Below are 11,005 nucleotides of genomic sequence, written 5' to 3'. Positions count from 1 at the left end.
ATGGAGGTACAGATAGTTCTTGATTAACAACCACCCGTACAGCAACCATCAATGTTGAGACGGCACTGAATAAATGATACTTCTGGTCCTTGAAGTTCCAGTTGTTGCAATACATCACATAATTGCAATTCGGGCACTTGACAACCAGGTTGAACTTACAGTGGTTGCAGCATCCTGTGGTCATGCGATCATCATTTGCAACCTTCTCTCTTGGCATCCCACAAGCAAAGTCAATGGGGAAGCCATTGAATCTGTGGGTTCTGTTTCATAGGTCTGACCATTTGCATTTCTAGCACAAATGTGCTTTGATCTTCAAGTTCTCAAATAAATAAAACAAGATTTAACATGACTACGGGAAATGTTTGGAAGCTGTTATTCCAAGCAAAGGAAATGCTGCAAAAAAAAAAATTGGTAGAGAGGATGTACAAATCTTTGCATCTGCCATATTCCATTTTTAAATCTATAAACAATGGCACATCAATAAGTATGCATTAAAACTTGCTGAAATATGTCATGCAGAACTTTGTACCATGTAAAGATTATTCCTAGTTTGGTTTACTTTGGGGTCAATTGAAACACACCATGTGATTGCCTAAATATTCATATTCAGGTGTGTATGTGTGTGTGTGTTATATAAAGAAATCAGTCATTTTTATTTAAAGTGAATTGAATGCAACAGTGAAATTTCCACATTTAAGGTTTTAGCTTGCTGTAAATGGAACAAATTTTGAAACAGTGTTAAAGCATAATCTAGACCAGACATGTCAAACACAAGGCCCGGGGGCTGGATCCGGCCCGGGAAGTGGTTTCATGTGGCCCACGAAGCCATCATGAAAACAGTGAGGGAATGGCTCCCACTGCCTTGGCCCTGGCCTAGAGACCCTCCTTCTGCCAGAGACCCTCAGATCTGTCCCACTCCTGCCCAGGCCCCCATAGGCACCCTTGATGTGAACGATGTAGAGCTGGCCATGCCCACCCAGTAGGCCACGCCCACCCTGGCCATACCCACCCGGCCCGTTGAGGGCAATCGCAATGCTGGTGTGGCCCTCAATGAAATTGAGTTTGACACCCCTGATCTAGACTTATAAACCTATAGAAACAATAGTTGCTTTAAATTCATGAAAATTAGAATATAGCTAATGGGGAAAATATACATCTAGACATCTATATTGCTATTGCTCTACTTCATGTAGTAGGTTACACTTTGGAATAATCCTTGCCCTTCTACTATACAGAGACATGATTTTATACCAACCTGTTTATATCAATATAGGATACAGGTAGTCCTGAACTTACAACCATATATTTAGTGACTGAAGTTACAATGGTATTGAAAAAAATGACTTATCATTTTTCACTTATGACCTTTTGCAACATCTTAATGGTCATGTGATCAAGTCAGGCATTTGGCAACTGGCATCTATTTATGACAGTTGCACTGGCCCAGGAACATGTGATCAACATTTGTAACCTTCCCAGTTGACTTCCGACATGCAGTTAATGGTAAGTCCAAATTTGCTTAGGATAGCACTTAATACGCCTTCACAGTGCTTTGCAGCCCTAAGTGGTTTACAGTCAGCCTATTGCCCCCAACAATCTGGGTCTCCATTTTACTGACTTGGGAAGGATGGAAGGTTGAGTCAATCTTGATCTCTTAACAACTGCAATGATTCACTTAACAATTGTGGCAAAAGTCATAAAATGGGGCAAAACTCACTTAACAACTGCCTTGCCTGGCAATAGACATTTTGGGCTCAATTAAACACTGATAATTATCACCTATTGCTGCATTCTTTTCCATGAGTATGCCAGGGGCATTGAGTTGTTTGCTTAAATGCTTTACTACTGCATCGTAACACAGCAAACTATTTATTTTGCAAGAACAAAAAGAATCACACTATAAAAATACAATTTTACATCTAAAGTGAGTAACAGAAAACTAATATTTTAAATAATATTTAGATGCTTAAAAGCTTGGAAAAATGAAACTTCTCATTGGGCCTGAACTGCTAGTAAGTCTCTCTAAAGGGACAAAAAAACCCTGTAAGTACCATTGAAAAGCTCTTATCTAGTAGCCATTTTTTAAACTTGGTAAGATTTCAGATGGTTTTAGTAGCCAAGCAGAGAAACATAAAAATAGTGACCCAGTAACCTGATACCAGGAAATTTAATATTCTACCAGGACTTTGAACTAGGCAGGATGTTTTGGCTAGTACCGGTAAGTAATGATAGCCTTAACTACTTCTGGGTTTTTTTAGGATGCAGAATAATAATAAATTGCACATATACTGTACTAGAAATGAGTTGGAGTTAGCCTAACAACTTGTTAGAACCTGTATTTTGGACAGCTTTGATTTCAGAACTTTAATTCTACTTAAGTCTTTTATCCCTTTTTCACTGAGAATGTTTCTTGTAATGACAACTCACATGCAAAGTATTTTTGTGCATAGCTGTCATGTGTGGTCATTGTACATACAGTAAAATCAACAGTGTAATTCAGGTACTTCAGCTTGTGTGTGCATACCATATACATTCGACATAAAAACAAGTCTATACATGTAGTTGAAATGTTCTTGACGCCAGCAAATGAATAAATTATATACACACACACACACAGAAGGGCGGGATATAAATGGAATTAAAATATATATATATATATATATGCCCAAGGTGATTTACTTAGGCTTTTTAAAAGCTTTTATATTTTTTTCCATATATCCTCTTTCCAGTTTATGAAGCATTAGGATGTATGCATACATCCCCACCAATCTAGCCCTCAAAAATTATACTTTGAGAAAAGACCACCAGGAAACCATGTCTGTAAGCTAGACCAAAAAACAAAAAACACAACAGTGGGAAATCATTCCCTGTTGCTAAGGAACTACATGATCTGTTCAGTCACCTGGAGTCAAACTCACATTGGACAGGTCAGTATCTCACTGAAGTCAGGGACAGCAGAAGACTTTTGGGTAAGACCTGTTTACAGGATATTTATTACTGAAATATTGTACACCCACAAATAAACAGCTGACATATTTTAGATAAGTTACTATAGGCAATCTAGCTTAACCACCACCGTTTAGCAATTAAAGCTATGATAGTGCTGAAAAAGTAATTTAATGGCTAGTCACATGACGATTTTAGTGTCCTGTCGTCAGATGATTGCCATTTGCAGATTTTTTTAAAAAATTTCTATTTTATCTACTTTGTGTCACTTTATTATTTTTACAAATAACTCAAGGCGGCAAACATATCCAACATATCTTATTTTCCCCACAACCACCACCCTGGGAGGCGAGTTGGGCCAAGAAATAGTGACTGGCCAAAGATCAGCTTTCATGGCTAAGGTGGGACCATAATTCATGGTCTCCCCCTCTTTAGCATGGTGCCTTAACCACTAGACAAAGCTGGCTATTGTTATATTATCAACAAGATTATGGCCCACCCCAAGCTATGAGAAATATATTTCACAAGTCTCCTCCACCCAGGTTCCACTGTAGCAATAGGAGGATGTCATGCACACTGGCACTTCACCAATTTGATGAACTCATCAACTTGTACATACTACAGCTAGAAGACCAACATACATTTGTCAATTTCTCTCAAAGCAAGAATCTGTCATTAAACCAATTAAATACCAAAAAGTCCTTGTTATATAAAGCATGTATACCACCTTAAAGGGACACAGTGGCTCAGTGGGTTAGGATGCTGAGCTTGTTGATCAGAAGGTCGACAGTTTGGTGGGTCGAATCCCGAGTGCCACGTTACTTGTCCCAGCTTCTGCCAACCTAGCAGTTCGAAAGCACATAAAAATGCAAGTAGAAAAATAGGGACTATAGTCATGCCGGCCACATGACCACGGAGACGTCCTCGGACAAGCGCTGGCTCTTCGGCTTTGAAACGGAGGAGCACCGGCCCTAGAGTTGGAAATGACTAGCACGCATGTGCGGGGGAACCTTTACCTTTATACCACCTTAAAGAAGAGGCACAAGGTTTTACTTTGATATGGCTATTAAATATGACACTTTGGAATTTATATTTATTAAATCCTTACAAATAAGTAATGTGTACTTTTAGTATTAGCATTAGAATGCTAGCTGTCTGTGAATGACAATGTGTCCTTTTCCCAAACTAGTCAAGTGTTAAATTACCAATAATCTAATTGGGGATATGAAACAATATAAATTTTTGGAAGAATTGACTAGATTTCTTAACCATCTCTATTACTTTTCTGCAATAATCCTCCTGAAGGATCAAAGAGCCTGGTGGAATTTCTGTTCAAAATACTTGGCAGCACAAAATCTGTATTCATTAGATAGCTACAACTATATTCTAATTACAGTAAAGATTATTTCTTCTTATCATTGATTATTTAATCTGAAGAAAACAAAAGGTTTTCAGTAATTTCCTTAAGAAAAATAAGGTTTAGAATTAGTCTTTTTCCCATGACAGAAAACAGTGACAACTCATGTGTATTTAAGTATCTCCTATTTTTTCAATTTGCAGCAATCATCAGATTTAATTAGGCATTTACCAATTTTTCAATAATCATAGGAGCAAAAGTGCAAAACAAATATTTTAAGCATAGATATCAATAAGCAAGACTCCGAAGTCTTTTTATTAAAATTTTCAACTGTAAATTTGACAGACTTGATACATTCAGTTCTTTTAGATTAAGTCCTCTAGCAGGACATATAAATATGTCTGTATAGAAAAAAATTATCTGGCAAATCTGTAAATCAGATGGTTTCCTGTATTTTTTTTTGCATGCGTTCAAGAGCTGCCTGTTATTAGAAAAAGCCCTATTCAACTTTTTGAAAGAGGCAAACTTTTATGGCCATATGAACAACTTCTTTCCAGAATGTCAGCATTTGGTACTATTTAAAGAGTACCATAGGAATATCAAAGAAGCTGGAAATCTGAATACTTACTAAAAATAGCCTATGCCTCTTCAGGAAATAATGTAAAAGACAAAGACAACACAATACAACATAGACAAGAGATTGAAGATGTTTACTTCTGAAGTCCAGTTTAGATTTTAGTCTCATTTTTTTCTAATGAGAATCTGCATGGGCATGGTCTGACTAGGGCTTGTCAAATAGATGAAGCAGAAATCATGACTGGTTGCCATACCCAGATTCAAATTTTTGAGATGTTTTCCTGTTTCTTTCAGCAAATGGTCCCGGTTATAAATGCTATGAGCAAAGGGAATCTGGGTCTAAAGTCAGTTAGCAGTGCAATATTCTTTTTTCAATGGATTCTTTGAAACATTTTGTAGCATAAAGTTACTCTCATGTCCACTGCCAAAACAGACCCTGAAATCTTGATTCCAGTCTGTAATCCTCCATATTAGAGGTAGTGCAGTCCAATTGGTGCCAGTCTTATTATATTGGCAAGATCTGTTCTAGGACGCTTTTGGAAGACTGTGGAATTCTGTCTGGGAATCTTACATCAAATTCGATAATAAGATCCCCTCGCTGATTTTGATTCTTGGGAAATGGAAGACCTTCTCCAGGAATTCTTCGCTTCATGCCAGGTTTAATAACATCTTTGAATATCATTGGTATGGTTCTACCATCTAATGTTGGTGTATTCACAGTGCAGCCACACAAAGCCTGTATGTAAAAATAAATCAAATAAATCAGTACATTTTTTTATAAATGAGAAAAACTAGGTAACATGTCATTTTCATTCATTTGACAATGGCTTCAGTTGGATTTCATGCTAAGAGAAAATGCCAAAAAGACCTGAATGCCACATGTATACCAATATACTTTAATGTTCCTGTTCAAGCTACTATAGCAATATGAAGCACGCTTCCAGAATGTGTTCCATAATGCTGCCAGTGTCTTGAGAGTATATACTCTTAGGGGCTATTTAAAGTTGCAACAAGTCTATTCTTATAGTTATATATGGATTATCCAAATCAAACATTAATCTATTTCAAAATGCAGTAATTCAGACATTTTATTATTTAGTTCATCTTTCAAATGACAAATCTAGCTTTTTAACTTACCTCACGGAGGCTGATCTTAGCTGGGTATACAATATCAGACCCATCTCTCTTAAAAATGTTGTGTGGCTTGTCTTTTAGAACAAAAACAATATCAGCTGGAATGTTGCTTGGTGTTTGGTCTCCTTCTTTGGGGAATGTGATCTTAGTTCCTTCTTTCCATCCTCGTTTTACTTCTATTGTTAAAATCTTATCCTCACTACGTGTGCTTTTCCCATCTGGATTGAGACGCTTGTGTGAAATTTTCATTTTCTTGGTGCAACCTGTGTAAATTTCCTCCAATGACACCCTCAACTCATGGATGATTGGAGGATCTTGTTTCTTGCGGATGTTTTCATGTCCTCCACGACTACGAGTAAAACCAAAGTTTTGAAAACTTGAAAAAGGATCCTCAACATCCATGTCCTCATCTCCATTCCGCTGAACAAAAAAGTTATCAAAAGGATTCCGTCCACCGAAGAACTCTGCAAACATGGCATGAGGATCTCCATGGAAGGTGTAAGTGAATGAAGTACCATTGGGACCTCCTCCACTACAACTGGGACCACCGCCTTTTAATCCTGAAATATAGAAAACATAAAAATACACTTCATCCAGTAATACTCATGTCCGATGTCTCATGTTACAATATGTGCTCCATTTCAAAGTTTCTTTTTAGTATTTTTATTTTGAGAATGTCAAATAGGTCTAATCTTAGAAATGCCTTAAATTTTCACCTCCATTTTTCTTTCACAATTCCCTTTTTCACCATGTTCATGATTCAACTATATAAATTCAGCAAAAAACCTTTTTCAGTGTTTCAGTCTAACACTCTCCTGAACTGAATGTTATTGTAGATATAACAGAAATTATTGTTCATTTTTACCTCAACTGCATAAAGCAATAGGTATCTTTTAAGAATTATGGAAAAAAACATTCAGGACAAATAAAATATTGGAAAGGTCACTAGCATAAGAATATGCTAGAATATTCTAGCTACTACTAGAAAATTGCAGGAAAGGCTCCACCTATCTTAGACAGCTTGTCATGCAACCCAAATATATGCAGTGAATAGATATTTTACCAACTCTTCAGAGGAAAATTGCTGAGCATTTACTATGAATATAAGTAAGCAAGACAATGGAAACCAGTACTGAAAAGCTATCTCAAATCTGTACAAATTGTATAGGAAGAATGTTTTAAATGCTGTTTTATAAATGCTAGGTATGCAATGATGTTCTTTCAAATATACCTGCCACAAGGTAGAAAGCTGACAGAAAGTATACACTTAGCAATCTTTATTAGTGTAAATAAAATCATTAGAAATAGGAGAAATTCTGCATTTTATTATTATTATTTTTTACTTTTCTACACAAAGCATTTTCACTTGGCTCCAAGTAAGCTTCCTAGACAGGAAGAACCTGTAAAGTAATGGTGGATTTTTGAGGAGTGACCTTAATACAATCAGAACAATTCAAAGATGGCAACTCATCTGGCCAGTTTCCAGAAGGGAGAGTAAAAGAACTTTCTTGTTCTTCACAATTTTGCCCTCCTTGAGAAATTAGTCCCAAACACGGTCGTTTTCCACAGCCGCTGGGAAAAGAATATTTATTAATGGGACCTAAACGCTAGATCTGACAATTATAATAGCAAACTGGAAAGTTAGCAGCTTTCTTTCAGAGTGGGGACAAGATTATTAGCAATCGAGGGAAACAGCTGAGTATAAATTTTTAACGTCAAGAGAAGCTACAGCCGAAGGAGGGAGGAGACTCTTTGGCTTACGCCAATTTTAAAGATAAAATATTTCAAAGCTGAAAAACATTTATTCAAGTCCCCCCCCTGCCCGAGTACAGTTGTTTCATTTTAAAGTTTCACTTTCTAATTTCATTCGCTTCCGGGAGAAAAAAAAATTCAACGGGGGGGGATTTAATTCTCCTTTCCTGGCCCACCAACCAGTAATTTGTTTTCTTTCCTTGCGTCTTGCGATTTACACCGTGAGCCAGGCGACTTCCAATTTTCCTTTTAGACCATACACCAAAGACAGCACACTAAGGCAGCGTTTCCCAACCTTAGGAACTTGAAGATGCGTGGACTTCAACTCCCAGCATAGCTGGCTGGGGAATTCTGGGAGTTGAAGTCCACGCATCTTCAAGTTCCTAAGGTTGGGAAACGCTGCACTAAGGCAATTTAAGACAGTCCAATTCTGAACCAATTAAGATTCCTCGTCCCCGAAAACTTGGGATGAGCGACTACGTGTCCTAGACTCTCTTCCTCCCCCCCCCCCCGAATTTATTGCAGACTCGATTTCCGTCGAAAATCTCGCGCTTTTTCGGGTCGCTCAAGACGTCGTACGCCTCGGCGATTTCTTTGAATCGCTCCTCGGCTCCGGGGTCCTTATTCTTGTCAGGATGGTAGCGCAGCGCCTGCTTGCGATACGCCTTCTTAATGTCGTCTTCGCTAGCCCCGCGGGCCAGGCCCAGGATGTGATAATAATTTTTCCCCATCGCCGGTTGCAACCCCCTCAGCAGCCGGCCGCCTACCCCGCTCGCTCGTCTGCTCGGGCTGGAATTTAGGAGGCGCTTCCCCTTCCACGTTTATATGGCGGGCGGAGGAAGCTTCCAGAGCCTGCCACAACATTCCCTCCCGAAAGCCCGCCTCTCCATCCTGCTTTCGCCAATGGCAGCCGAAGCTTTCGAACGCTGCCCCAATGAAGGCGCGGCGTTGCGTCACACATGGGGAAGTAACGGTTGCCGAGAGCCCGCCTTCTAACTTAATAGCGAAGGAGATAAGCGATTGCTCTTCTGTCAGCGGTTGTTTTCCTTCCGAATTCTACAGGCGGGGGGGGGCTGGTCTCCGGGCGGGGGCGAATCGGGTGACGTCACGGGAGGCTGGCACGAGAGCTCTTCTATTAAAGCCTTTTCAGAAGACATTGAAGCTCTCCGGTCAATTGCTATTCAGTTAATCAAGAGCAGGGTGTCAAACTCAATTTCATTGAGGGCCGCATCAGCATTGCGGTTGTCCTCAAGGGGCCGGGTGGGTGTGGCCAGGGTGGGTGTGGCCTATGCCGCATCAGCATTGCGGTTGTCCTCAAGGGGCCGGGTGGGTGTGGCCAGGGTGGGTGTGGCCTATTGGGTGGGCGTGGCTAGAGTGCGTATGGCCTATTGGGTGGGCGTGGCCAGCTCTACATCGTTCACATCAAGGGTGCCTATGGGGGCCTGGGCAGGAGTGGGACAGATCTGAGGGTCTCTGGCAGAAGGAGGGTCTCTGGGCCAGGGCCAAGGCAGTGGGGGCCGTTCCCTCACTGTTTCCAGGATGGCTTTGGGGGCCGCATGAAACCACTTTGCGGGCCGCATCCGGCCCCCCGGGCCTTGTGTTTGACATGTCTGATCAAGAGGAAGCAACTCCACCCAGAAACCGACGTTTTCTTAAGCCTCAAGTCAGCCAAGATCCAGAGAACCTCGTAACGGACACGTTTCACTGCAGTTTCGCTTATGTCATGCCATTTTCTCCCAGTCTGGTGCCCTATGAATGGAATTTCGTTAGAGAGGGCATTGGGGAAGTTGGAAATCAAAACGCCTCCGGAGAGCAGCAACTGGGAAATCATGAGCTCCACTGGATGGTTATACGACAATGGTACAAAATACACAAGAACAGTTTTAAAATGCTGTTATAATAAATGTCATTTATGGCTAACCATAAGTAACACCAGCTGCCTGCAAAATTAGTGCAGGTTCGAGTCCCACCAGGCTCAAGGTTGACTCAGCCTTCCATCCTTCCGAGGTAGGTAAAATGAGGACCCAGATTGTTGGGGGCAATTAAGCTGACTTTGTAATAATGCTGCTTCGGGGGCCCCCGAAATCCCTAATAAGCAGGCATATACATAGAATGAAGGCTATTGCTAAGCACATTGATTTGTGCTTTAAATTGTAAGCCGCCCTGAGTCTTCCGCGAAAGGCGGGATATAAATGGGATTAAAAAAAAATTCATCACTAATGATGGGTGTGACCCACATCTGTAAAACAGTTGTAACTATAAGATTCAATACACCACTGATGAGGGTATTTAACAATATGGACGTTCAAATCTATGCTATCTGCAGATTTACATATTCCAGCCAGCTAGCAACTAAAACTAAATTCAAGTTACAATCTTACATGAAAAGCCAGTTATTTGTTACCTGAAGCAGAGAAGCAAATCCCTAATTCCCACAAAATATCACTGCAATTAAATTATTTTGAAATTTAAGGCAGCCTGAAAAGTATTTGAAAGTACCTCCTTGGCAATCATAAATACACTTGCTGCCTTTTTCATATCCCAAAGCAAGTTGCTAGAAACAAACGCAGTAAAACTGCCTCATTATTAATATTATTTTGTACCTTCAAGTCAATTTTGACTCCTGGAGGCTGCCTGGACAAGTCACTGCATCTTTCTTGGCAAGATTTTTGAAGTTATTTGCCATTATCTGATTTCTGCTTGCCTCGTGCCTCTGTTAAAACCTCTGAAATCCTATCTGGGCCAAAGACAAATAGGAAATGAAAAACAATATTAACACAATAACTGTATCAAGGTAATATTTTGTTTATAATGTTAATTTATATAGGTGCCTATATTTCAGTTGTGACTGCAGGTGAACACAAAATGTAAAACTAACAGAATAACTTAGTCGTAGTCGTGGAGGCTCACCTAACCTATAGGGCCATTCCCAGGAAACATACAGTTGTTGAAGGATTTGCAAAAAACCTCCAAGGGGGCGTGAGATTCCGAAGGGCAAACACTTCCTGGGTCTGCCTAGTACTGCTTAATAAATGAGCCTACCTTGCCTGATTTAGTACACCACACAGAAACAAATGGAGAAAGGGGTCCCACATATAAGTTTGAGTTTAATAAATAATTACAGGTTAGTGGAAAAATAATGGCAGCAGTTATTTCCATTTCCCTCTAAGTCAGGGGTGTCAAACTCAATTTCATTGAGGGCCGCATCAGCATTGCAGTTGCCCTCGGGGGGGGGGGCTG

General features: G+C 40.0%; 1 protein-coding gene across 3 annotated transcripts; it reads right to left on the bottom strand.

Moving 5' to 3' along the window:
- Positions 1 to 4,559: 4,559 nt before the first annotated feature.
- Positions 4,560 to 10,485, bottom strand: DNAJB1 (DnaJ heat shock protein family (Hsp40) member B1). Of its 3 annotated transcripts, none has more exons than XM_081321895.1 (3): positions 8,286 to 8,619; positions 6,017 to 6,573; positions 4,560 to 5,615 (listed from the first exon to the last, which is right to left on the bottom strand). In XM_081321895.1, exons 1-3 carry the CDS (start codon positions 8,494 to 8,496, stop codon positions 5,385 to 5,387), a joined length of 999 nt encoding a protein of 332 aa, XP_081178021.1. In that variant the 5' UTR covers positions 8,497 to 8,619; the 3' UTR covers positions 4,560 to 5,384. The 3 variants fall into 3 exon arrangements, with proteins under 3 accessions (XP_081178021.1, XP_081178019.1, XP_081178020.1); XM_081321893.1 differs by lacking the exon at positions 8,286 to 8,619 and adding an exon at positions 10,369 to 10,485 and having other exon boundaries at positions 4,562 to 5,615; XM_081321894.1 differs by lacking the exon at positions 8,286 to 8,619 and adding an exon at positions 7,946 to 8,022 and having other exon boundaries at positions 4,562 to 5,615.
- Positions 10,486 to 11,005: the final 520 nt, after the last annotated feature.

The sequence above is a fragment of the Vipera berus genome (genome assembly GCF_964194415.1).
Source record: "Vipera berus genome assembly, chromosome: 2".
NCBI lineage: Eukaryota > Metazoa > Chordata > Lepidosauria > Squamata > Viperidae > Vipera > Vipera berus.
Note: the sequence above shows the minus strand (reverse complement) of the source record. Positions and strands in the feature narration are given on the sequence as shown.

Coding starts and splice junctions, on each gene's coding strand:
- DNAJB1 (XM_081321895.1), bottom strand. CDS start 8,496: ATGGGGAAAAATTATTATCACATCCTGGGCCTGGCCCGCGGGGCTAGC. Junction 6,574..8,285: donor CGACGGAAATCGAGTCTGCA/ATAAATTCGGGG, acceptor TCTATATTTCAG/GATTAAAAGGCGGTGGTCCC. Junction 5,616..6,016: donor CTAAGATCAGCCTCCGTGAG/GTAAGTTAAAAA, acceptor TTTTACATACAG/GCTTTGTGTGGCTGCACTGT.